General features: G+C 39.3%; 1 gene segment (V, D, J or C); it reads right to left on the bottom strand.

Annotated features, from left to right (window-relative positions):
• Positions 1–8708: 8708 nt before the first annotated feature.
• LOC138809175 (immunoglobulin kappa variable 1-6-like) lies at positions 8709–9521 on the bottom strand. The segment is given in 2 exon segments: positions 8709–9302; positions 9454–9521. Coding segments are annotated over 2 exon segments (372 nt in total).
• Positions 9522–26004: the final 16483 nt, after the last annotated feature.

Raw genomic sequence — 26004 nt, 5'->3', positions numbered from 1 at the left:
TGATAATCAGGCAACAGAGCACTTAATGAATAATACAGAGGGGAGTTCCCAAAATCCTCTACAAACACTACTGGTAAACATGCTGAATGAAAAGATTGCAAGCCTGCAAAGGACTCTGTGTGAGTGTGACAGGAAAATGCATGAGCATGGAATGGAAATGTGTGAGTGTGATGAGGCGAACCAAAGATGAATACAGGAATTTCGTGAGAGTGAGGAGGCTAATCGAAGATTAATAGAGGAATTGCATTGGCAAGATGAGAATACACAAAGATTAATAGAGGCATCATGGAATCCACAAACAGAAACCTAGAGTAATCCATGGAGTACACAAAAGGAATGCTGAATGAACTCCAACAGAAGGAAAGGGAGTCCAATGAAACTATAAGCAATCAACTAAGGGATTTGAGAATGAACACTGAAAAACAAATGAAGGAGGTAAAGAAGTCTATACAAGACCTAAAACCAAGCTCCAAAAAAGAATTTGAAGCCATCAAATCTGACCAATTAGAAGAAAAGGAAATAAAAAACAAAGTAGAAAATCTTCATAGTAGGTTACAACATGCAGAAGATAGAATCTCTGGGATTGAAGAGAGCCTAAACAATAGAGAAAGAACAGATAGTACTGAAGACAAATCCAAGAAATATGATAGATCTATAAAAGATTTAGAAGACACCATTAGAAGGCCTAATTGAAGGCTAATGGATGTAGAGGAGGGCCTAGAGACAGAAGTTAAAGGTCTAGGAAACTTATTTAACAGGATCTTATTTAATAGAGAACTTCCCAAACATCCAAAAAGATAGGCCCATTCAGATACAAGAATCCTTTGGAACCCCAAATAGACCAGACCAGAACAGTTCATCCCATATTGTAGTCTGCACAAGATCAAGTGAGACCAAAAAGGATCCTTAAAGCTGTCAGGGAGAAACAATAATCCACCTATAAAGGGAAAACAATCAGAATGACTGCAACTTTCTCAGCAGAGACAATTAAAGCAAGAAGATTCGGGTAGATGTATGGCATGACTTAAAGACACACAACGATCAACCAAGATACCTGCACCCAATAAAACTGTCCTTCTAATGGGAGCACAAATAAAAACCTTCCACATCAAATAAATATTAAAGGAATATATCTCCATAAAACCAGTCCTTCCTGATCGAGAGCGCGGAGAGAGACGGAGCACGGCCTGCTTCCCCGGGCCCTCGGTGCCTTGCGGCCCCAGGCCTGAGGCTGAGTAGAGGCCCCGGGAATTGACCTGTATGCAATCTTTGTCCCGCAGACATGGGGGGGCACTCGCAGCAGCAAGCTCCCCGCATCCCCGCGCCAAGCAGCAATGATTGATAGCGATGGTGCTCCACGTTGCCGGGTCCAGACGAAGGCCTCGCCCAGCTGCCATGGACGCAGCGCCCTTGCGTGGTGGCGGGCATGGCGCAGCCAGGCGACCACGGCGGAGGCTTTCATGGGCTGGAGGATGGAGACCGCAAGTGACCTTGGAGGCTCGCCAGCATTCTAGGCCACTGATCCGAGACCTGGGGTGACCACCCTGCCCCACAGAGAGGCCGCACCCCGCGACAAGGACCCAGGAAGGCCTTAACGGTCCTGGCAGGTGAGCGGAGCCCCGGATGGTGGCAGGGGCAGCGGTGGGCGGCCCGGGCGGTTGGGCTGGTGCCCGCGGAGAAACGGTAGAGTGATGGCCACGGGTGACACAGGTGTCCACCGGAGCCCACCAAGGTTTGCGGGCCGCTGGCAGGCCTGTGTCCATCGTATGGAAAGGCTGCTCTCAGCTTCCCCAACCTTCTCAAAGACGACCTTTCGTCCATCTGTCCATCTGGCATTCCGGATGTGAAGAGGTTGCCCACCGGTGATAAAGGAGATGCAGGAAGTCGCACCTGCCAACGCCATGGGTTTGTAAAGACCATAGAAATGTCTTCTGGAAGTGACCTGGGATGGCGGTGTGAGTCCACCTCCAGGGGACACAGCCAGAGCCGCACTCCTCCTCATTTGTTCCATTCCCTGGTTGGAGGACATGGAACAGAAGACCTGTGAGAAGGAAGAGGAGTCCGGCGAAGACATTTTCCAGCGACAACCATTGATCTCTGTGCAGCTCATCCCCCTTGCTGTATGCAGAGCTGACTGGCTTAAGGACCTTGGATATGCTGAATGCCTGATGTATTTTAAATACCATTTTGAGAGGAGGGAGAACGGTTAACCGCTGGAGTTGTAGGCATGGTGCTTATGCCTTGGTACCCAGGTGAAAGAAATGCAAAAAGGCCACGCCAGTGCTTACAGTGAAGGGTAACATTGTCCCATTTTGTTCTACTTTCTTGTGTGCATAGTGTATATAAAGGACAAAGGTGTCCTAACTCACATCTAGTCTTTCTAGATGTTAGAGTTTGCCAGTGTATGACAAAAATACTAGACTTTGTATGTTCTGTGCTAAAATTCCTAGAAAAGGTCTTCTGAAAATCTGAGCATTCTAGCCCACTGGAGAGGCGGACAAAGGTTCTAGAATGTTCATAGTTTGAAGACACTTTTCAGGTTATAATTAGTCACATGTGTGCAGTCAGTGAAGACTGCCATGTATATAGTGGACAGACTGAGTCCTTACTTGAAAACATCTAGTCTCTCTAGATGTATAGAAGTACCCAATGTATGTTAAGAGATAGTAAAATATCATTTTTAGGTATCTTTTTGCTAACATTCACATGAAACACTGTCTTTAGAAAATGGAATGGGGAAACCACCTCTGTGAGCAGAATGGCCTGTACTTTTATTGGTTTGGAGGAGAGGTGGAAGTGAACAATTTCAAAAAGTAATATGCTAGTGTATTCATACCTGGACATCCTCAGATGCCATTTTCCTGTATTGAGCATTTTGTTTTGCTGTGTATATAATCTATACATATATTATGGACAAAAAAACCAGTCCTAATAAAGATACTTAAAGAAGTCCTAAACATAGAAAATCAAAAAGAGCACAATAAAGGCCAAGAAACAGCCCCCAAAGAGAGAATCCAAGAAGCACAGGAAGAGCCCAGTTGGCACAGCCCCCAAGAATGTGGATAACATGGCAGGAACGACCAAACACCTCTCAGTCCTAACTCTCAATATTAAGGGACTTAACTCCCCAATTAAGTAAAAAAAAAAAAAAACACTGTCTAGTTGGATCAAAAAACAAGATGCTTCTATCTGCTGCCTTAAAGAGACACACCTTGCCCAACTTGCCTCCATCAGAAAGAATGACATTGCCCCATTTCTTAGGAAATGGAAAGATTTACAGTAAGTGAAGTAAGCCAGGCCCCCAAAAACATAGGTCCCATGGATTAGCTTTGTTGCAATAACTTGTACATGTGTAGGACAAATAGAAAAGGTCAAAAGTTATATACATATGATCATTTAGGATGATGTTAAGTGAAATAAACCCAAAGATTGTGACACAAATACATTTTTCCTACTTGCTATTGTTTCTAACGTATTTATTATGTACCATGTGATTTTTATGTTTCTATGTATGTTCCTCCCCCAAATTATAATCACTATTTTCACTATATTTGATGTGTGTGCTCTGCATCTTTTATATACACTTCTCTAATTCGGAAAGGGAAAGGGAAAAAACAAAATGCTTAAGTATGGATACAGGTTGACTCATTGTAACAAGGAGATATGCAATGGTGGGGGGGGGGGTAGTTGTGGAGGTGAAAGGGATGGGATGGTAGGGGAATAAAAAGGAGGAGCCAACAATGCTTGATAGGAAATGTACTCATTACCTTGCTCCTGTAACTGTAACCCCTCTGTACAGTATTTTTACAATAAAAATTTTAATGAAAAAAAAATCTAATATCAACTGATGTGGCCTAAAGGGAACCCTACTTCATTGTTGGTGGGATCGTAAACTTGTACAACCACTCCGGAAATCATTATGGAGGTTCCTCAAAAGAGTACAAATAGAGCTCTCCTATGACCCAGCAATCACACTTTTGAGCATTTACCCAAATGATCACAAACAAGGCTATACGAAAGCTGCCAGCACAACTATGTTCATTGCAGCATTATTTACCATAACTAAGATATGGAACCAACCTAGATGCCCCTCAGTAGATGAATGGATCAAAAAATGTGATGCACACACACACACACACACACACACACACACAATATGGAATACTATGCCTCCATCAGAAAAAATGAGACCAACCCCTTTGTTAGGAAATGGAAAGACTTGGAAAAAATTATATTAAGTGAAGTAAACCAGTTCAAACAATCATAGGTTCCATGGTTTCCCTTATTTTCAATAAATAGTACATGTCTAGGGCAAGCAGAAAAGGTCAAAAGCATGTACATATGACCATATAACCTGATGCTAAGTGAAATGAACCCCAAGATAGGAACACTATATTTCTTGCTGTTGTTTTTAATGTATTTATAATGTACTATTTGAATTTTTGTTTCTTTTGTATGTTCATTCCCCATGGTATAGCCCCTGTTTTCCCTATATTTAATTCTAGTGCCTGCATCTTGTTTATAAATTTTTCTAATTTGGAGAAGGTAAGGGAAATAACAAAAAGCTGAAATAAGGATACAGGTTGACCCACTATAACAATGAGATGTACAAGACACCATGTTGAAAACAAATTTTTCAACTTGATGTGGGGGGCTGGGGGATGCAGGCTGGGAAGGATGCTAGTGGAGGTAGGGTGGGAAAGGATGTTAGGGGATAAACAAAGGAGGAGGTAACAATGCTCGATAGGAAATGTACTCATTAACATAGCCATGTAGCTGTAACCCCTGAGTATACTACCTTTACAATAAAAATATATACTAAAAAATGTGAACCAATAATTTATATAATAACATAATTTATTTGTTCATAGAGGTCTGTGTCCTTGTGTTTGTGTATGTATTTGTAGTGTTTGGGGGCAAAATATTTATTTCATTTTGTCCATGACAACATATATGCAATTGAAATATAGTTGTAATTGTCATGTCCTTTTCTTACATCCATTATTTTGTGTTTCAAATATTTACCTCATTATGTTTAATAGTAACAAAGTTCATAACTGTTTAGTTGTGGCTGGACATGGTAACTCATGCCTGTAATCCCAACCAAACTGGAGACAGACATTTTAAGATAGTGAGTAAAACCCCTTCTGGAAGGCAGTGAGATCTATCTCAAAAGCACACAGAGGCAGGTGGTGCATATTTCTGTAGCTATACAGGAGATGGATTTAGAAGGATTTGAACAGAAGGCCAAGCTGGGTAAAATCACAAGATGTGCTCTGAAAAAGAAACTAAACTACAAAACTATGGTGGAGTGGCTTAAGTTGTAGACTCTAATAAGCAGGAAACCTTGAGTTCAAACACCAATAGAACCAAAAGTATTGTTTGAAACTCATTGTTTATCATTTACTACTATGCATATAATATCCTCAATACAAATCATGTTTTCAATGCCTTCTATTGCTTGTAAATTCATTTTTTTTATTTTGGTGCTAGTCCATGATCTTGAACTCAAGGCCTCATGCTCATTCTGGCTTGGATTTTTCACTCAAGGTTGGTATATTATCACTTGAGCCACACCTCCAATTCTGGCTTTTAATGTGAGATAAGAGTGACAAGGATTTATCCAAAGATGGTTGAAAAATACTAAAGTGTTCTCTTCCCATGGCTGTCATGATAAATCTCTTTTATTCTGCCCTTCACTATGTCTGTACTTGGCATTTGGGAGTGAGTAGCCAGACCTAATGTAGCAAGGACTCTGCACTTTGAGAAGGAGGGTGGTTAAAATCTGGTTTCAAAATGATCTGTGTCCAGCATGGAGCTGTGCCTTTCATTCTGTTAGACTGAGAAACAGGAAGACACAACCTTAGTCCATAGTTTAGTTAACTTTGCACCCACTGATTTGATATTTCAATTGATATATCAATATTGAACTGTAAGTTATCTTGACTGTATTTGCACAGAAACTTTCCTGTGTAAGTCATTACAGTTTTTATTCTCTGTGTCTCACAGTTCTTTTTGACAGTACTAGAGTTTGAACTAACGGCCTTAGGCTTGGTAGGCTAGTACTCTTATCCATTGAGCCACACTCCCAATTGTTTTTGCTTTAATTCATTGTTGAGATATCATCTGGCATATATGAAAAATGCCTGAGCTGGCCATAGACTGAGATCTTTCTACTTCTACCTCCTATATATCTGAAATTATAAGCATGCATCACTATGCCTGGACTTCTCATATTCTTCTTATGTGTTTTTGACATCCCATGGCAGTAGCCATGGCATGTGTACTTGACATGTGCAACTTTAAAACCATACACTTACATGAGTTTCACCCAAAGTTATTTGTAGTGAAATTGTTCTTTAATATAACATTAGACAAAAACCAAAGAAAATTTGGGAATTAAGATGAAAATCTTATCAACCAGTTCCTATAATCCTAAGAAACGGAGCCACTAAAACTAACTAACCACCTAAGAATTTACCTGTTATGAAGTAAATGTTACGAACAAAAACATCCCAGTCATCTCAGGCTCTCTGCTACTTAGCAGGCTGAAACCACGTCTATGTGAAAAGTACCTTGGGTTTTTCCTGCTCCTTCAAGTTGTGCTCATTGGATGGCCATGCATGTCTAGGTAGACTGTGAAAGCAGGTCTTTGCTTTAGCTTAAGTTCTCTGGCTCTTGATGACTTCCCTGTCCGTCTCCTAGTTTCCCAATGAAATTAATCTCTCCTTTTCCATCTAAAGCATGTGTCTCAAGAAAGCAGTTCCATTTGCACCATTTCTATGCCAGGTATGTCTTTATAGAGTCAGGGTGAAGTGCCCATCCATAGCCACAGTCCAGCTGTTGCACTTTGAGACTAAGGTGAAACGATATGCCTCAGGAGCCCTGCCCTCCCATGCTTAATGGAGTGTGGCATCAGTTAAGTTCCTTAACTGTCTGCTTCAGTGTCCTTGTTTGTGTAACTGTTACAGTATGGTTAACTGCTTTGCAGTATCTTTCTCTGGCATTTTGCCTTCTTCTGTCCATGACCCAATTGCTTCCTTAGCTAATTTCACTCACAGGATCATATATGTCATAAACCTAACTATTTTCTTCAATGGCAACAAATCCCTGAGGCCTTTAATCATACCACATCTCTACCTCGTCATTCTATTTACTCTTATATCCTCTGTTAGAACTTTGCCTTTAAAAGAGAGAGTGTCCCATGATTTGTCATTATTATTTGTTCTTAATTCACCTTTTTGTTTACCTTTCTCCCAATACTTAACTCATGATATTCAACACTGGAAACTTTTTAACACTCACCTAGAAACTCTTTCAGAATGATTTTTCCTCAAGTTATTCCTCCAGAATGGTGAGATATATTTCCAAGTAAAAGTTATAGTTTGTAAGACAATGTTTTATAAAATGGAAGAGTTTACCTATGCATTGGTAAAGATTAATTTATAAGTCCTAAGAAGAAACATGAATGGCATAAAATAGAATAAGAGCACAATATGACAGTAATAATCACTAGACAATATGTTGGAAATGAACTTTACACTTGGGGGGGGTGGATAGGAGGAGGGGCAGAATGGGAGAAAACGAGGGAGGGGGTAAGTAACACTGTTCAAAAACAAATGTATTCATGACCATAGTTGTGTAACTGTAACCCCTCTGCATATCACCCACTTTTACAATAAAAATTAAAAAAAACAGAAAATTAGAACAGAACAATCATAAGGGATGCTCAAGAATCTAATCATTAATAATACATCAAATATACAATATTTTACATCATATGCAATGATATAGTGTATATTTAATTATCACATACTATATCTTACACATATAGTATATGTACATATATATGATACATAAATTGTGTACATGTGTTCACTTGGCAACCTGAGAATTATAGGGATTCTGACTTAAAGAAGATATGCTTTATCTTGATGTTTCTCCACCATTCTTTTAATAAATGAATGACTTGAGTGTTTTTACTATAAGTGTCAAAGATTCCTAGATTTTTTAGATTGAAACAGAGATGTATTGATGTAGGAATACTTCTGTGAATCTTGGTGGGAGCAGTTGTGGAGGACAGAGGGCATAAACCCAGGAAACTCCTCACCTTCACCTCACCTTGCAGTGTTCAGATGACAGCACAGGATGGCTGGACCTCTAGTGGAATTGCTGTCCTTTGAATTCAGTGTTCTCCTGGCAATGACAGCTTGACTAATAAATGAATCTGGAATTTAGGAAAAGAAATATCCTTCCTTTGTCCCTCTTTTTCTCTACCTCTATCCACCTCCATCCATCTCTCTCCATCCATCCTAGCTTTTCTTCTCTCTATACCTCTCTCATTTTCCTTCTCCTATTTCTCAGGTAATCTATCAGGTTGAAACTATTCTACAATAGAAGTCTATTTTAAAATTAAATAATGATATCTATAGTTCATTATTCTAATTGATCTAAAGAAAAAACTCTATATTGTCTCTATAGTACTTGAAAAAATGCTTTTAAAGGTTTCAGCAGCTATTCATGATATATCATCAGGCCAGAAATAATGAAAAATAGCTATTTGTTAAAAATGATCAGCAAAACTCTACAACAAACACTGTACTCATTAATGTCTTTATTTGCTGAAAAATTTTATGTACAATGTTTTTCAAAATCTAAAAATAAAATATATTAGATAATAACATAATAGTGCTTTTGCCCATATTTTGAATAGCTGTCCATAATTAAAAGACAAATAAATATAAGGTATTTCCATAGCTATAGTTTAGAATCTTATTTTAGTATTTCAGTTTCCAGTCCTGCCCCAGTAGCTCAAGCCTACAATCACATTTTCTCAAAAAGTTCAAACCTTGAGAACTGCTGCTCCAGGTAAGCATGGACAGGATTCCTATCTTATGTATCTAGGACAGATCCTGCAAGTGGAAACATGAGGAAAATAGCTGGGGCAGCCCAGCCTCACACTTCTGCATCTCTGGTGGTTTATGTTAGGGCTTGTATCACTGTGGGTGGGTCATTATAATCCTGCATACAGAAATAACTTGCAACATCTTCAGGTTGCGGGCTGCTGATTGTAAGAGTGAACTCTGTCCCATGTCCACTGCCACTAAATCTAGAGGGGATTCCAGATTGTAACCTGTTTGCACCATAGATCAGCAGTTTAGGTGCTTTCCCTGGTTTCTGTTGGTACCAGCTTAACTCATTGCTAATATCCTGACTGGCCTGACATTTGATGGTGACTCTGTCTCCAGGAGATGCAGACAGAGTGGATGGAGACTGGGTCATCTGGATGTCACATCTGGTACCTGGCATTGGAAAAGTAATAAATACATACATGGAATCAATAAATCAATAAATAATACATAGAACCAAGCATGCTATAAGAAAACTTCATTAATAGCCAAGCATCAGTGACTACAACACATGGAGGAAATCCTCATCATTGTCTTTCCTTACTTGGAATCCAGAGCAGCAGGAGGCCCAGGAGCTGAGTGAGGGCCCTCATGTCCACGCTGTGTTCTGACTGAGACTGATGCCTGTAATCTGGGGTGAACAGCCTATTAAGAAGGTATCAGGGTGGTGACTCTGCTGTGGGCTCATGCAAATCAGTAGGGGTTTGGGTTTGTACAGCTGCAAATCTGAATCTCTTAGTAACTGGACCTAGCCACCATCCTTGCTGTCTGTATCTCCACAGAGAATAAGATTTGATCTGGTATCAAGTAAGTACAGATGCACTTGTAGAAATAACTTGAAGCAAATTTGGATATAGATTTTTTTATTATCACATTAGAAACAGTGATATTTCATCCTTTGCAAAAAATGCAAGTACAGGGTTAGAATTATGTTTAATGAAGTCAAGCTTGGAGACATAAAGCACACATGCTTTCTCCATATGCAGAATATAGTTCAAATGTATTAATGATATATAAACAAATACAGAGGCATATGCAAGGGTAACAAATATATTAACCAAAGTATGGCATTTACATGGGAGAATTCCAATGCTGTAACTCCTTAGATAAACTAACACAGTTCAATAAAATGAATACTGGCACTTGAAAGTTATGGAGGGGAGATCAAAGGGAGGAGTAGATGAATGTAGCGAGGAAAGTAGGGAGAATGCAGACCTAAACTCCAATGCAGATCCTGTGAAACTAAGAAAGTTGAGGGGAGGTATTAAGGAGAATAATAAAAGGAGTGATGGTATGACATCAGTCAAGCTGCATTGTAATTATGAACTAAAAGTACTTTGTACTACTACTTAAAGATAATACTACTTAAAATAATAAATAAGCTATTAAAAATTTCTGACCTTTTGTAAGGAAGAATGCTCACTTTTACAGAAGATATGTAATCCACAATATGTCATATGTAAATCAATACATGAAAGAAACAGCTGTTCAGTGTGTTTTATACCATTTGAGCTTCCAGAACCACCTTCATTACTGCTCAATGATCCATTACTTCAAATATGGGAAGGGATTCTTACTGAGGAATGGACAGATTTTTATGTTAACATCATAGATCTGTAGCCATGTTCTTATCTCAAGACTCGCAACAGAAGCCTCTACCTTCCCAACTTCCTCCTCTATTCAGGCTGCATGCTCTGACAGAGCCTCTTTTACACAGATCTTTTCTAAAGGCCTCTAGCTAGTGGTGCTGGAAAGGACAGACCATGTCAATCATGAGAGATTTTCTTCCATTTATTTTGAAGAGTCTCTGTGAGTGAAATTGCAATTAAGGCATCAAACAGACTTACCTTTCAACTCAATTGTGGGTAGAGCAGACCCTGAATATCTCCTTACTAAGTATGACTCCACACTTTGGTTCTAGTTCATTGTACACAAGGCACCAGGACTTGCACCCCAAGTGTCTCTGTGGTCACATGCAGGAAATTGCACCATCTTCCACTCTTCCTCAGTGGTTCCCATTCACCTGCTGCTTCTGCACAAAAACAAAATGAGATCTGTTAGATGTGGAGATCTGTTAGCTCCCCAGAAGCCCGGGGAAATTAAGCTCCCAGGGCTGTCAGAACTGTTCCTGACATGGCATGAATGACCTAGTCTAGCACTCCATACAGGCTATACAGGCTCTCCTAATTCTCAATGTTCCAAACACAATAAAAAAAAATTTCACCCACCACAAAATATTATCTTAGAAGAGTCATCATTTCAAAATAAAAATATACTATATAAATTAATTTTTAATTTATCCTATAACAACTCTGTAGATGAAAAGATCTGAATATTAGATAGAAACATTGGATAAAAATGATTCTTTTAAGTGCAATATCTATCACTGAACAGTACTAGGAATTATTTAACTTCTATATACAATTTTGAGGATGAAACAATAATAATCGTTTCTTCAATTATACTTTTATTTCTTTGTTTTCATCTTTTGAGTAACTATATAATCTGGTCTCACTTTAATTAAGTAAAGATATGAAATCTATGGCTAGGAAGGTGGCTCAGTGGTAGAGCGCTTGCCTTGCATGCATGAGACCCTGGGTTCGATTCCTCAGCGCCACATAAGAAAATAGATAAAAGCCGGAAGTGGCGCTGTGGCTCAACTGGTAGAGCTCTAGCCTTGTGCTAAAGAGCTGAGGGACAGCACCCAGGCCCAGAGTTCAGGCCCCAAGACCAGACCCCCCCCCCAAAAAATGCAAATCAAAACATCATTGACATTCCACCTTACCCCAGTTAGAATGGCTATAATCAAGAACTCTAATAACAACAGATGCTGAGGGATGTGAACTGAAGGGAACCCTACTGCATTGTTGGTGGGAGTGTAAACTTGTTCAACTACTTTGGAAAGTGGTATGGAGGTTCCTCAAAAGACTCCACATAGAACTCCTCTATGACCCAGCAATCCCACTTTTGAGCATTTACCCAAATGATCACAAACAAGAACACACAAAAGCTACCAGCACAACTATGTTTATTGCAGCATTATTTACCATAGCTAAGATATGGAACCAATCCAGACACCCCTCAGTAGATGAATGGATCAAGAAAATGTGGTCTATATACACAATGGAATTCTATGCCTCCATCAGAAAGAATGACATTGCCCCATTTGTTAGGAAATGGAAAGACTTGGAAAAAATTATATTGAGTGAACTAAGCCAGGTCCAAAGAAACATATGTCCCAAGGTTTCCCTTATTTGCAATAACTAGTACATGTCTGGGATAAGCAGAGAAGATCAAAAGCTATGTACATATGACCAGATAAGACAAAGTTAAGTGAAATGAACCCCAAGATAGGGATACAAGTGGTTTTTTCTGGCTTGCTATTGCTTCTAACATATTTATAGTGTATAATGTGATTTTTTGTTGTTGTTGTTGCTTTGTTCCTCCCCCACTGTATAACCCCTGTTTTTACTGTATTTGATGTCGGTATAATTTATGGAGGGGAAGGGAAAAAACAAAATGTTTTAATAGGGATACAGGTGGACCCATTATAACAATGAGATGTAGAAGACACTATGTTGAAAAATGAACTTTACAAATTAGGGAGGGGGGAAGGTGGTAGTGTAGTTGTGGAGGTGGGAGAGAAGGGATGGTAGGGGAAAAAAAGGAAGCAACAATGCTTGATAAGAAATGTACTCATTACCTAGCTCGTGTAACTGTAACCCCTCTGTACAGTATTTTCACAATAAAAAACTCATTAAAAATATTCAAACACCATTTTATAATGACATCAGAATGTTATAACTGAATTAAAGATCATATAGCATGAATTCCAAAAAATACAAATAAAAAGGCACAGAGATGAGACCAAGAGATGAGAAATCTTTATCTTCAGATAGGACAGCTAATGATTGCATTAATCTGTTAGACTAACAACTTCCTAAAGAATATTCTGCAATGGCAATGCTGAGCAGTGATATCTGGCAGTCTCTAGTCACATATGCCCATTGAGCACTTGAAATGGAATGGATGAAACAGAAGTGTTTAGTTTATAATCTAACTAAAATGTAAATTTAAATAGTCATATGTGACTGGCATTTACTCTATCCATGGGCACCGTGTTAGCAGTTACATCATCAGTAACATCACAGCACAGCCACGCTAGTGATTGCTAGCACAGAGTTTGAATCATAGACTGAAGCACCTTCACTTCCAGATGCTCCTAGTGAAGGTGATATTGTCTGACCCATAGCCATGCAACTGTGAGTGGACATGGTCCAGAAGATGGAAACTTGGTAATTTGTAGCTTAGATTGTGCACTTCTACGTTTGAAACACTTTTAGAAATTTTGGTAATTTTAGTAATTTTGGTTTTAAGATTTTTTTATTTTTTATTGTGAAAAATTGTACAGAGGGGTTACAATTACATGGGCAAGATAATGAGTACATTTCTTATCAAGCATTGTAGCCTCCTCCTTTGTTTCCCCTTCCCATTCCTTCCAAGCCTCCCACCCCAATCCTCCCTCCATCCCCCCACCAAAGTTGTAAAGTTCGTTTTCGACATGACAACTTGTACTGCTCATTGTTGCAATGGGTCCACCTGTATCTTTATTTAAACGACTTGTTTTTCCCTTCCCCTCCACAAATTATACCGACATCAAATACAGTGAAAGCAGGGGTTATACTGTGGGAGAGGGACATACAAAGCAACAAAGAAATAATAATATAAATGTGTTAGAAACAAATGCATGAAAGAAAAAAACATTTAAATACATATCTTAGGGTTCAGTTTCCTAACATCACCTTATCTGATCTTTTCTGCTTGACTCATACATATACTAACTATTGCAAATGAGGGAAACCATTAAGTGAAGTAAGCCAAGCCCAAAGAAACATAGGTCCCATGGTTTTAAGTTTTGTTAAATTCATTGGACCTGTTGGTTTGGCGATTCTTATGATATGAGAAAAATTTCAGCTCATAATCAACTTTTACTATTTATTTTAGGATTAAAAGTGTTTATGAATTTTATTTATATGCCAAAAGGCTTTTGGTATTTTCCAATATCATCTGACTATGGCTATGACAGAATCTTTTCCAGAGCTCAACTTTCCCTCCTTCTAAATACTTCCTCAGTCTCACAGATACCTACTTCCCATGTCCATCCTGGTGGCCACATCTGTACAATCACATGTGCACACAAACACTTGGGAAGCAGGGGACACCAGAGCTTACCTCCCCACATCTGTCCCTCCTCATCTCCCTTTGTTCTTACATAGATGCAGAGAGAGCATCAGCAGTCCTGAGAGCTGAGCAGAGAATCTCACTTTATGAGCAGAAGTGAAGAGGCTTGATAATTCAACATAAGGTTAGATTCCACTGCTGATGGCTCACATCTATAATCCTAGCTATTCTGCAAGCTAAGATCTAAGGATAATGGTTTGAATCTAGTGTGGGGAGCAAAATCCAGAAGACTCTTATGTCCAACTGATCAGAAAAAGTCTGAAAGGAGTGGAGCTCTGGCTCTAGTAGTAGAGCGTCAGTGAAAAAGCTAACAAACAGCTTCCAGGCCCTGAGCTCAAGACCTAGTACTTGTAATTTTTGCACATTTCACTTAGCTTTGAAAATATGTTACTTGATAAAATCTTCATTGTCATTTATCAGATTTAATTCTGCATTTTTGTCTTGCTCTCAGAGATGCTAAGGACACCAGTGTTCTAGAGAAATTCCCAAAAAGAAAAAAGAACAAATATATAGACACACAGTTCTTTTCTTCTTCTTCTTCTTCTTCTTTTTGGGTCCGGTCGTGAGGCCTGAACTCTTGGCCTGGGTGCTGCACCTCAGCTCTTCAGCTCAAGGCGAGCACTCTACCACTTGAGCCACAGCGCCACTTCTGGCTTTTTTCTTTTTGCTTATGTGGTGCTGAGGAATCGAACCCAGGGCCTCAGGCATGTAAGGCAAGTGCTCTACCACTGAGCCACCTTCCCAGCCCGGATACACAGTTCTTAAACTAAACATCTTAGGGTATTCATCTTCCATGTTTTTCCTTTTCTTTGATCTTTTTTGTGTTCTAGATGTTTTCCATTTCTTGATATGTAACTTCATGAAAAATATTGGTATAAATTTAATACAATCACCTCTATTTTTCAATTCAGTCTAAGATTTAAAGGCTCCTTGCTAGATACTTGATTAGCAGATGAAATTTGACTAACAGAAAAATGTTTTCTAGTGTCATACTGAAACAATTCTTTTTTTATTTTATTTTATTTGTGAACATATTGTACAGAGGGGTTACAATTACATGGGCAGGATAATGCATACAATACTGAAACAATTCTGAAAATTGCTCCAACATTGAATATCCTGGGCAGTCAGCTGCCAACTCTCACTATTCAGCACCATTTCTAGAAGCAGATCTCACAGAACTACTTTTCCTTCCATGGGTTCCTGTTCAGTTGTTTCATTATGGCATTTATATAGTCATTTACAGAACGAAGGCAATATTTCTGAATTCAGTAATCAGATGCCTGAACAGAGGCAAAGACTGGAGAAACACCTCAGCCATATTGGGTCAGGTAAGAGGTTCAAGAAAAGTATCCTATCTCTTCCATCTCTGAGGTCAGAGGATCCCATGGTGATGACTCCTACACTGGTATGACATCTTCTGACAAGTCCTCCATACTCAAACTACTGCTTCAGTTCAGAGAATTTGCTATGCTGCTCCCCAGACTATCTTTGAAATTGGACAGCTGGGCCAAGCCCTACAGAGATGTTTTTGTTAGGGACTATATAACTGTGGGAGAAGTATATCTACTTTGCAAGCAGTAATAAATCCCATTATCCTCTGCCTCCACATTGCTGATTTGCAGTGTGAAATCTGTGCCTGACCCACTGCCACTGAATCTGTCAGGGACCCTAGATGCTCGGTTAGAAGCCGAATAGATCAGGAGTTTTGGAGACTGGCCAGGCTTCTGCTAGTACCAAGATAGAAGGCTATCTCCAGCGATATCTATGAGGCTCTGACTAGACCTGCAGGGGAGGGAGACTGTCTCTCCCATGGTGACAGGCAGGGAGAGTGGAGTCTGAGTCATGATAATATCACCACTGGACCCTGAAATTAAAATAAAGAAAAGTACAAGGTTATATGTGGTATGTATTTTTTTTCTGTGGTTATATATTAATTCCCAATTCTTTACATGCTTTTCCTACTATCCTAAAAGCATTCAATATTGGAAAACATATACAAATATTAAAAAGCATAAATGAGGTTCTAGATCTCATGTATACTACCCACTGCACAGTTGACATAGTTGTCACCAAAGCTCAGGACCTGGTTCATCCAAAACGTTCATCACTCTCATATAATTAACTTCACCTGCCTCATTCTAGAGGACAAGTTCTGTGCATTTAACTGATGAACAGAATACAAACAAGAATCAGTGGCCCTGAGGGCTCCTCTTCAACCCCGTTTTCCATCTTCATCTCCCTCTGTCCTTACCAGTGATCCAGAGCATTAGGAGACCCAGAGCCCAAGAACAGAGCCTCATTTTAGCTGGGAATCCAGGAGATTTGATCAGTGAAGTCAAGGTCAAGATGAGCCTTTATGTCAAACTAGGGCTAGAAAGTCCTCCTTGGGGAACACTATGCAAATCAGCAGGTGGGTGCAGCAGTGTGAGAAGAACAAAGTGGAGGCCAAGGGCATCTCTCTGGTGAAGAAAGTGACTTAAATTTCTTCTGTGTTTGGAGAAAGACCCACAACTATTAGCCTGGCTCCAGCAGTATGTAGAAGGACCACTCTGGCCTGATGCCTGGATCTGCAGGGAGGATGTGGTGTACTTGACCCTGTCAACTTAAAACACTAGAGGCCCAATTCAATTGAAATCTATGTCCAGGAGAGTGATGGTGCAGGGTTAGTTTGTTTGGCCCTCTTCTAGTTATTCTAGAGAAAGATACTGTACACAGACTTCAATTGCCATCATTTCTCAAGAATTCTACCCAGGGCTGGGAAGGTGGCTCAGTGGTAGAGCATTGCCTTGCATGCATGAATCCTGGGTTTGATCCCTCAGTACCACATAAGCAGAAAAAAAAGCCAGAAGTGGCGCTGTGGCTCAAGTGGTAGAGTGCTAGCCTTGAGCTGAAGAGCTGAGGGACAGTGCCCAGGCCCAGAGTTCAGGCCCCACGACCAGACAAATAAAATGAAATAAAAGAGTTCTACCCAGAACCACTGTGGTTTGAACTAGTTAAGGAAATCAAATTCCTACTTCAGTTAATCTGACATCACTGAAACAAGGTTAACTTTTGATGAGCAAGTTATCAACAACTGTTAGAGATGTTCTTCATAAGCCAGACACTGGTGGCTCATGTCTGTAATCCTAGCTACTCCAGAGGCTGTGTTCTGAGGATATGGTTCAAAGCCAGTCCAGGTTAAAATTTCCCCTTGTGACTCTTATCTCCAATTAATCATTCAGAAATTGGATGTGGTGCTGTGGCTGAAAGGGGTAGAGTGTTAGCCTTGGGCAAAAGATCTCAGGATCAGCGCCCAGGTCCTGAGTTCAATCGCTACAAGTGATAAACAAAATAAGGTTCTTTATATAGGGCCTAATAAATTGAGTTCCTTATGATCACTTTTGTCAAAACAAAATAACCAAGAGGATAAAATTCTCCTTACAAAGGGTAAACTAATAACATTTCTAAATGAAAGGGAAAAATGTCAGAAAAAACAGAATTTTACAGTCATTTTCACAATCAGTAAATATGGGATGACACTTCTTCAGCATAACTCTTCACCAGACTAACAACAGCATTCTTAATATTTCTCTCTCTCTCTTCTATAAGACAGAATGAACAAGAACGCCAGTTACTTTCAGTTACTTAGTCAGCCTATTGCAACATCTATTTTTTTAATCTTTCCACAGAATCTGCTCCTGGAAAAGTTATTAACTCTGTATTAGACCCTCCTTGTCCTGCCTGCATTCCATGTGGGCAGACATAGCCAGGACTCCACACCTCATAACAGGACCCAACAAGAGCTGTTTTAATGTCTCAGTATAACAAACACTCAAGATTAAGTCTTCTCTTAAGCTTCATCACCATCTACTAAGAAACTGAATGCTTGTTCAGAGTTGTACAGAGGAATTCATATTCCACTTACACCATCCAGAGCCTGACGAACATGCATTTCTGTTGCTATTCACCACTGTTTGTGACATTTTCTTATGGGTTACACAAAAATTTCTTCTATTAAAATTTTTATACTAATTTATGGGGCTGGGAAGGTGGCTCAGTGGTAGAGCACTTACCTTGTATGCCTGAGGCCCTGGGTTCGTTTCCTCAGCACCACATAAGCAAAAAGAAAAAGCCGGAAGGGCGCTGTGGCTCAAGTGGTAGAGCGCTAGCCTTGAGCTGAAGAGCTGAGGGACAATGCCTAGGCCCAGAGTTCAGGCCCCATGACCGGACCCAAAAAAAAAGATTTTTATACTAATTTTTATTGTAATTAAGTTATTACATAAATTTCACAAATTTCACAGGTTTGTGATACTTATAGTTATAAACACATTCTAACTTTGTGGGGTAAATTATCTTTATCATGGTTTATAAAGTCTGTGAATTCTATGAGCTTTGACTATACACTTATTTCTTCCACGTGGGATGATATATACATTTCTTTCCTTTTGTTTAGTGTCAGCTGTTCCCTCTTCCCTGCTCATTCCATCCCTACCATTGCTTCCATTGAGTTGCGTAGTTCGTTTTGATCAATGTCCAGTGTAGCTGATAGGTCCCACTGTTGTATGTTTTCCCCTATTTCCCTCCGTTTCTTTGTCCTCCTCCTAGTTTCCCTCTAATGTGCACATATATACCATATATGTGATATATGTTATTTTTAATAAGATTTTTGTTGTGAAAATACCGTACAGATTGGTTACAATTACATGATCAAGCTAAAGAGTACATTTCTTATCAAGCATTGTTGCCTCCTCCTTTGTTTTCCCTTCAGATCCCTTCTCATTTCCCACCCCCTTCTCCCCATCCCCCCAACCCCACTTACCCACCCCAGCACCAATGTTATAAGGTTCATTATTTGACATAATATCTTTTACATCTGATTCTTGCAATGGGTCCACCTGTATCCCTATTTGAACAATTTGTTTTTCCCTTCCCCTCCCCAAATTATATCAACATCAAATATAGTAAAAAACAAGGGTTATATTGTGTGGAAGGGATATATAAAGCAACAAAGAAATCTTGTAAATATGTTATTTGAAAATTATTTCTTTTATTCCTTTGCTGCTTGCTTGTGCAAAGAGAATGAGCAAACTCTTTGAGACACAAAACTGGAAGAAAGTTCCAAACTAAAATCAAATATCAGTCACATGGAAGGGCAGATTAATAACACAGGTAATTTCCCAATACGTTGTAACTTCAATCCTGTACATGAGTTATTAATGATATAACTCAAAAGAAATACTGAAATCTTACCCTTTGATTTCCCCCCCGCCCCCGCAAGGATGTGCAACTATAAGAAGACTCAAGACTCATATAGGACTACCTTTTTGTGTATTTTTATACTTTGTGTGTGTATGTGTGTGTGTGTGTGTGTGCGTGTGTGTGTTTGTGTGTGCATCTTGGTACTTGAACTCAGGGTTTGGTCCATGCCCTGAGCTTTTATACTCAAAGTCAGCACTCTTCCACCTGAGTCACATCTCCATTTCTGTCCTTTTGTTGGTTAAGTGGAGGAAAGAGTCTCTTGCACTTTCCTTTCCTGGGCTGCCTTTGAACTGGGATCAGCAGATCTCAAACTTCTGTGTAGGTAGATTTTCAGGCATGAGCCACATGCACTGACCTCTTGAAGGTACCTAAGCTTTGTAGAACACCGGGATTTGAATTAATATCTCTCAAAACAGGACAAAGTATAGCTTCAGGAACCACAGTCCCTTACCAAACAACCGGGTATGGAAGGGTTTCATTCTCCAGATTGGATCATTGTGAATTTGTTGTTCAGTCCTGCTGGCCATTTGCCCTCAACTACATATCAAGTGATGGTCTGCTCTTCTTAGATGTGGTGCTGTAGAAGAGGCTCAGAAGAGGTCATTGTTCTTGGCAAGTTGGATACAGAGAAGCACCAGAAAATATAAAAAGATAATAAGTTTAAATGTTGCCATGGATTGAAGAAAAACGATTGATAAAAATCTCTCAAGTGACTAGGGATAGAAAAAAATTACCTCAGCCCAATAAAAGGTATAGGTGGCAAAACTATTGTCAACATCATACTAAATGGGGAAAACTGAAATTATGAAATTATTTCTTCAAAAATAAGAGTATGTAAGCATAACCAAGGAGATGAAGCATCTCTACAATGAAAACTATTATAATAAAAATAAACAAATGAAATGCACATATAGTTCTTTGTTTTACCTACATAGACTTCTCTTTGCTTTGTGAATCCAAAGTAATGGCACAACCCTGATTCCCCAGAATATGTAGATTTGTCATTTACAGGTCAGGAGAGGCATTATAAAGTCTGTGCTGAGGGCCATGTAGAGAAAAGAATGTTAGGATAAAAAGGATCTTTTCAGCCCCTTACAGGAGAAAAAAACTACATGTACATCTACAAACAATACCAGTAATTCATTCCATTTAGTTGAGGTTTTTCTGATTCTGATAAAACTAAGCAGGCTTACACCTTCCAATGCTAGGAAATATTCTTGAATTCAAGCTCACTGAGAATGGAACCTGAGTCCTGCTTCCTCACCACGGTTGAAGCAGCAGGAAGAAGAGAATAAAGTCTGCAAGTATATGTCCAAACTACATGTCAATTCCTAAGGCTGATCCTACTCAGGGATAGCTGACTTAGTTTCCCTGCTCTGCTATGGAGAACACAGATATCTTGGGCTGGTAGACATACTTATGGCATAGTTTTAAAATCAAAGTTCTGGAAGCAGGGAAGTCTAGAGTGTCATCTCTTTTAGACTCTCTTCCTGACTGTTCACTTTCTTGTAATGTCCACCAAGGACTTTGATGTCTGTGACAGAGACAGAGACAGAGCCATCCAGTGCCACATCTCCTCAAGACACTAGCACTACAGGACTTGCTACAGTTTCAGGGACCTCACATCACCTCACTCACTGTTACAGACTTCTCCAAGGACACATATCTCAGGGGGACATGAATCAATCCTTAAAAAGTGGCCTTTGCTGATAAATGAGGCAGGAAATAGAGGCAAAGCAAGCTTCCAGTTTCTAAATTCCAAAAAGACAAGGCTTCCCCCCACAATACTGCCTGCTGACAGCTCCTTCTGAGAGTCCCTGGACCTAGTCAAATACCCAAGCCTGGAGACTCTTTGTTGATGATAAAACACTCACTCTTGGGGTCCCTAATTACTAAACTAGATTATCTCTTTTTATATATCTTGTGTGGTTTCGCTACCATCTAGTGGTATTATTCTAACATTACATTTTTTAAAACAAGGATTCTTTTTTATTTTTTATTAATTATTTTTTATTTTACTTTATTGTAAAGATGCTATACAAAGGATTACATTTACATGAGTAAGGTAATGAGTACATTTCTTATCAAGCATTGTTACTCCCTCCTTTGTCTTTCTCCCACTATCCCTTCCCTCCCCTACCTCCTTCCCACCTCCCCCATAAGTTGTAAAGTTCATTTCCAATATAGGGTCTTGTGGGTATCATCGTTGCAATGGGTCATCCTGTGTCCTTGTTCAGCATTTTGTTATTCTCTTTCCCCTCCCCAAATTAGAAAAATGTATATACAAAATTCTATACAAAATTCAGTGTACCAAAATCAGCACAGTGAAAGTAGGGGATATACCATAGGGGGAAGAACATATAAAAGAAACAAAAAAAAATCATACAGTACATTAAAACAACAACAAAGAAAGGCCTCTTGTGTTTATATCTTAGGATTCAGGTTTCCCTCATTTGCAATAATTGGTATACATCTAGGATAGTTTTATCAGAAGAGCAGAAAAGCTAAAAAACTATGTACATATGACCATCTAACATGATGCTAAGCTAAAAGAACCCCAGGATTCTTTTTTCAGGAAGAGTTATAAATTACATTTCGAGATGTCCTTTTCAACTTTTCTATGGATTGAATTCAGATAAGATGGGAGTTTTGTATGTGTGTGAATACATGTCTGTCTGTATCTGAGTGTGGTGTGTGTGTGTGTGTGTGTGTGTGTGTGTGTGTGTGTGTGTGTGTGTGTGTGTGTGTGTGTGTGTGCGTGAGTGAGTGGTTTGCCAGTGATAAGTTGAAGAATAATAGCTAGTAAGTCCACACAGGTGAAGATAAAGAAAAAAGAGGCAAAAGCTGCACAAATATACCCAAATCTCTCCATGCCTAAAACTGGTAATTTACTAAATATGAATCACTGACTGCATGTGGAGGGCTGAAGTGTTGAAGAAAAATTTATCACTATTTGTTGCATGACATGGTACAGGTGGGGAGAACCAATGGTTTACCTTGTGCTTGTGTGGCTTAAGTACTGATGGCTTGCAAGGTAGCTAATGTTGGCTTCCTGGACTCTGTCTGCTGGGAAAGTATTCAAATTAGTTTGAAACGAGCCCAGTGCTCTCCCTGTGGATTTGTCACTGTTCTTATTCACAGTTGTCAAGTGTGATCAGCACAAGATAATTTATCTCAGGATAGGGATTTGTTCATAAACTATTGAAAAGTCTTAAGGCAGAAGTTCTGGAAACCTTTCCAAGAGTGGAGTGGAAGATGGAGGCAGTAGGATGAACCCTGGCTACTGGGATTCTCTATTCAGTGATCTCTTGCAGAGAAGAGCTGTCCCTTTCCTCCTGCTCTGAGATTATAGCACCCAGTCATGAGCGTTCAGAATCCACCTCCTGGCCTACAGATCTCTTGTGCTGTTTACATCCACATCTCACACTCCTGAGGATCAATCCAATCCATGAGTTCATGGATTGATTCATGTTTAATGACTTTGCTTTACTAATACATAAATTCCCACATTGAAACTCTGACTTTAAAAAATCTACCTCAACATATTATTACCACTACAAATAATAGCTATTTCTCTCAATTCAGTGCTGGGGACCCCAAATGCGTCTGATGCCTAATTCATCTTCCATCATTGGTTAGAAAGTAAGCTAGGGCCTAAGTTATGAAGATGAGTTACTTAGCTTTCCCTTGTTGTGGCTAAGAACTCAGTGAAAGCAATATAAAGGGCAGAGTACTTGATTGCAACTCTTAGATTACAAAGTCTAGTCTACCATGTGGGCAGAGTTTGGTGAAGCTCACAACATGGCACCAAAGAAACAGAGGAAATATTCTACTTGGTGGCTACATCTTGCGTCCCCTTTCATTTGATGAGATCTCAGTCCTTTGGAAGTGGCTATGTATAATGGGCTGGGTCTTCTCTCTCAGTCAATTTTCTCCAGAGACTCTCTCACAGCCAGGTCCAGAAGTATGTTTTTCATCTTCAAGCAATCCAACCAAGAGAACCATCATAAAGATCATCAGATTTTTTTTCTGTTTCCTTAAACCTTTCAAAGAAAATAATGAGTATAGAAAGAAGATTACTGACCCATATATACATAGTTTCCTCTACATGCTGTGTGTTCTTTCATGTCTTTCTTTAAGACAGTCTTTGCAAAGGATAAACTATGTTTCATTGGATCCCTGATAATTTCACTGTGTGTGTATTATAGCTGCCTGTTTATGCAGCTACATTTGGATATTTATATGTATATATATATATATATATACACATATGTGTATATATGTGTGCATATATAGATGTGTATATATGCACACAATAAATATCTAAATCTAGACACATGTTTTATAGATGACTCATATAAACACATACCAATATATGTATCAGTATGCCTAATTGTTAACTGTGAATTAATCATATTTCTTAAATCTGTACTGCTTATTAAAATATCATTTTTATTTCTCTACCTATACATTGCTATATATTATTGTATATTACATCATATATCACAAAAATATGGATAAAGTGAATGCTGTTCCTTACATGTTTCAATAAGTGAATTACATATTCATATATTTAGCAAATTATTTATTTTCCCTTTTCCCTGTTGCTGTTTAAATATCCATAGTTATGCAATTGGTTTTTAACAAAAATAGTATGCAATGAACAACTGGTACACAACTGCTATTATCAGCTATTCATGCTTTTAATTGGTGATGATCCTGCTGGAGCTCCTTTAACTGTTGTGCTGCAGGTCACTCAGCTGGCCTCCAACATGGATTTTGTTTGATCTTCCTCAGTGACTAAAGAGGCAGGGAATTATAGAGATCATGACCAACATCTAGAGGTTAAAGTACATAGAGAAATTCCAGTCACAAAATATCCACCAAAGAAACACCAGGGTTTGTATTCTGAACATTCAGAGCTTTAAGCTGGCTAAGCAAGTCCTCCAAAATAAACACTCCTCGTAAACTTTTTCATTTTAGTTTTGTTTAGGAGATAAAGACTAGGCCATGTTCCACCTATCTGTACTGCTTTGGTAACCATGACTATAGGAGATTATCTCAATGCCTAGATTTCTCTTGAGATAGCTTCTTGATAACAATTGGCCAGTATAACCTCAACTTGAATCCACTTCTCCCACTTTTGGGAATTGTAGGCAATATTTTGAACAATATTTAATCTTGATATAGCCTCAGCTTTCTAAAAATCATTATTATTTTGAGGTCTGAGATCATATAATTGATAAATATTTTTTTTTCTTTTTGCTTATGTGGTGCTGAGGAATCGAACCCAGGGCCTGATGCATGCAAGGCGAGCTCTCTACCACTGAGCCACCTTCCCAGCCCCAATTGTTAAATATTTTTGTGTGTCTAAATAATTTTGCTAAGTGAAGATCTCCTTAGCAAAAATAAACATCTCCTAAAGCCTAGTTTCTAAAATTTTGTATGGATCCTTGTTACCTGATTAAAGTACAGATTGCTATGCAGTAGTATGGGTGTGTTCATAAATTTTGTGTGTGTTGTTGGGGTGAGCCAAAACTAACTCCAAGAGTTATATACCAAGAGTTCCGCCCCAACACCCCTGAGAATCAAAATACTGGTTTCTCACAAGCACAAAGGGTCAGGAAATATGCTATTTGTTGAGACCCCTGGAAATGTGGAAACTGTTTGGAAAGGCCTTAGGATTGTTGTGATCAGGTTACGTGATGTGTAGGCCTGTTTGATTATCAATAGCCCAGACAGGATCTCAATAGCCCAGACAGGATCTGCAGCCCTGTTTGGTTATCAATAGTAAAACAGCCCAGCCACCTTTGCCCTTCCAAGAAGGAGCAGCTTTATGTCTGACCCCAAGAGTGAAAATATCTACTTGCTTAGTGTGGAGACTCCCAAATTTGTGTGCCAATTCAAACCAGAATGATAGGTTAGTTCAAATAGATACTATGAGACAGACTATAACCCCATTGGCCACTGACATAAATATGCAATCCTTGTGTGTGTGCTACAATCCCATTGGCCACCTGCATGTGGCTAGGCTTGACCACATGAATTTTGCCTTTAAAAACCCTAGCTAAGGGGACATTCAAGGTGGCGGCTTCAACCCCGAATCTGTGCTGCCTCCCTGGTGGGTCAGCTATCCACTTCCCCAATAAAGTCGTATTTTAACATGAGGCTTTCTTTACATGAGTGGTGGACTCTTTTCCCCATAACATGTATAAAACCAAGTACATGACAGGAACAACATAAGGGAAGGAAGTGATGATTTGGCTCATATTTTCAGAGATTTCAGTTCACAGTCCTTGGATTCCTTGGCCTGTGGTGAGGCCCAAGATCAGGTGGTGGGAGCATCTAGCAGAGGCTACTCAACTCAGTGCACATTAGAATCCAAAGGGGGGAAAAACTATAGAAAGTGGTAAGGGCAAGATTAGCCCCAAGGACATGCCCACAAGTGATGTATTTCCTCCAACTAAGTCCCACCCTTGCTCTTAACACTTTCCATATCACCACCCTATTGTTAACCCATCAAGGGGCGAATAAACACAAATCCAAGAGTGTGAAGTAAACAGAGAGGAAAAAGCAACACCCAGAGAGACCAGGTCTGTGCTAGTTTTCAACA

This window comes from Dipodomys merriami, unplaced genomic scaffold, assembly GCF_024711535.1.
Source record: "Dipodomys merriami isolate MVZ:Mamm:240054 unplaced genomic scaffold, mDipMer1.0.p SCAF_489, whole genome shotgun sequence".
Classification (NCBI taxonomy): Eukaryota; Metazoa; Chordata; class Mammalia; order Rodentia; family Heteromyidae; genus Dipodomys; species Dipodomys merriami.
Note: the sequence above shows the minus strand (reverse complement) of the source record. Positions and strands in the feature narration are given on the sequence as shown.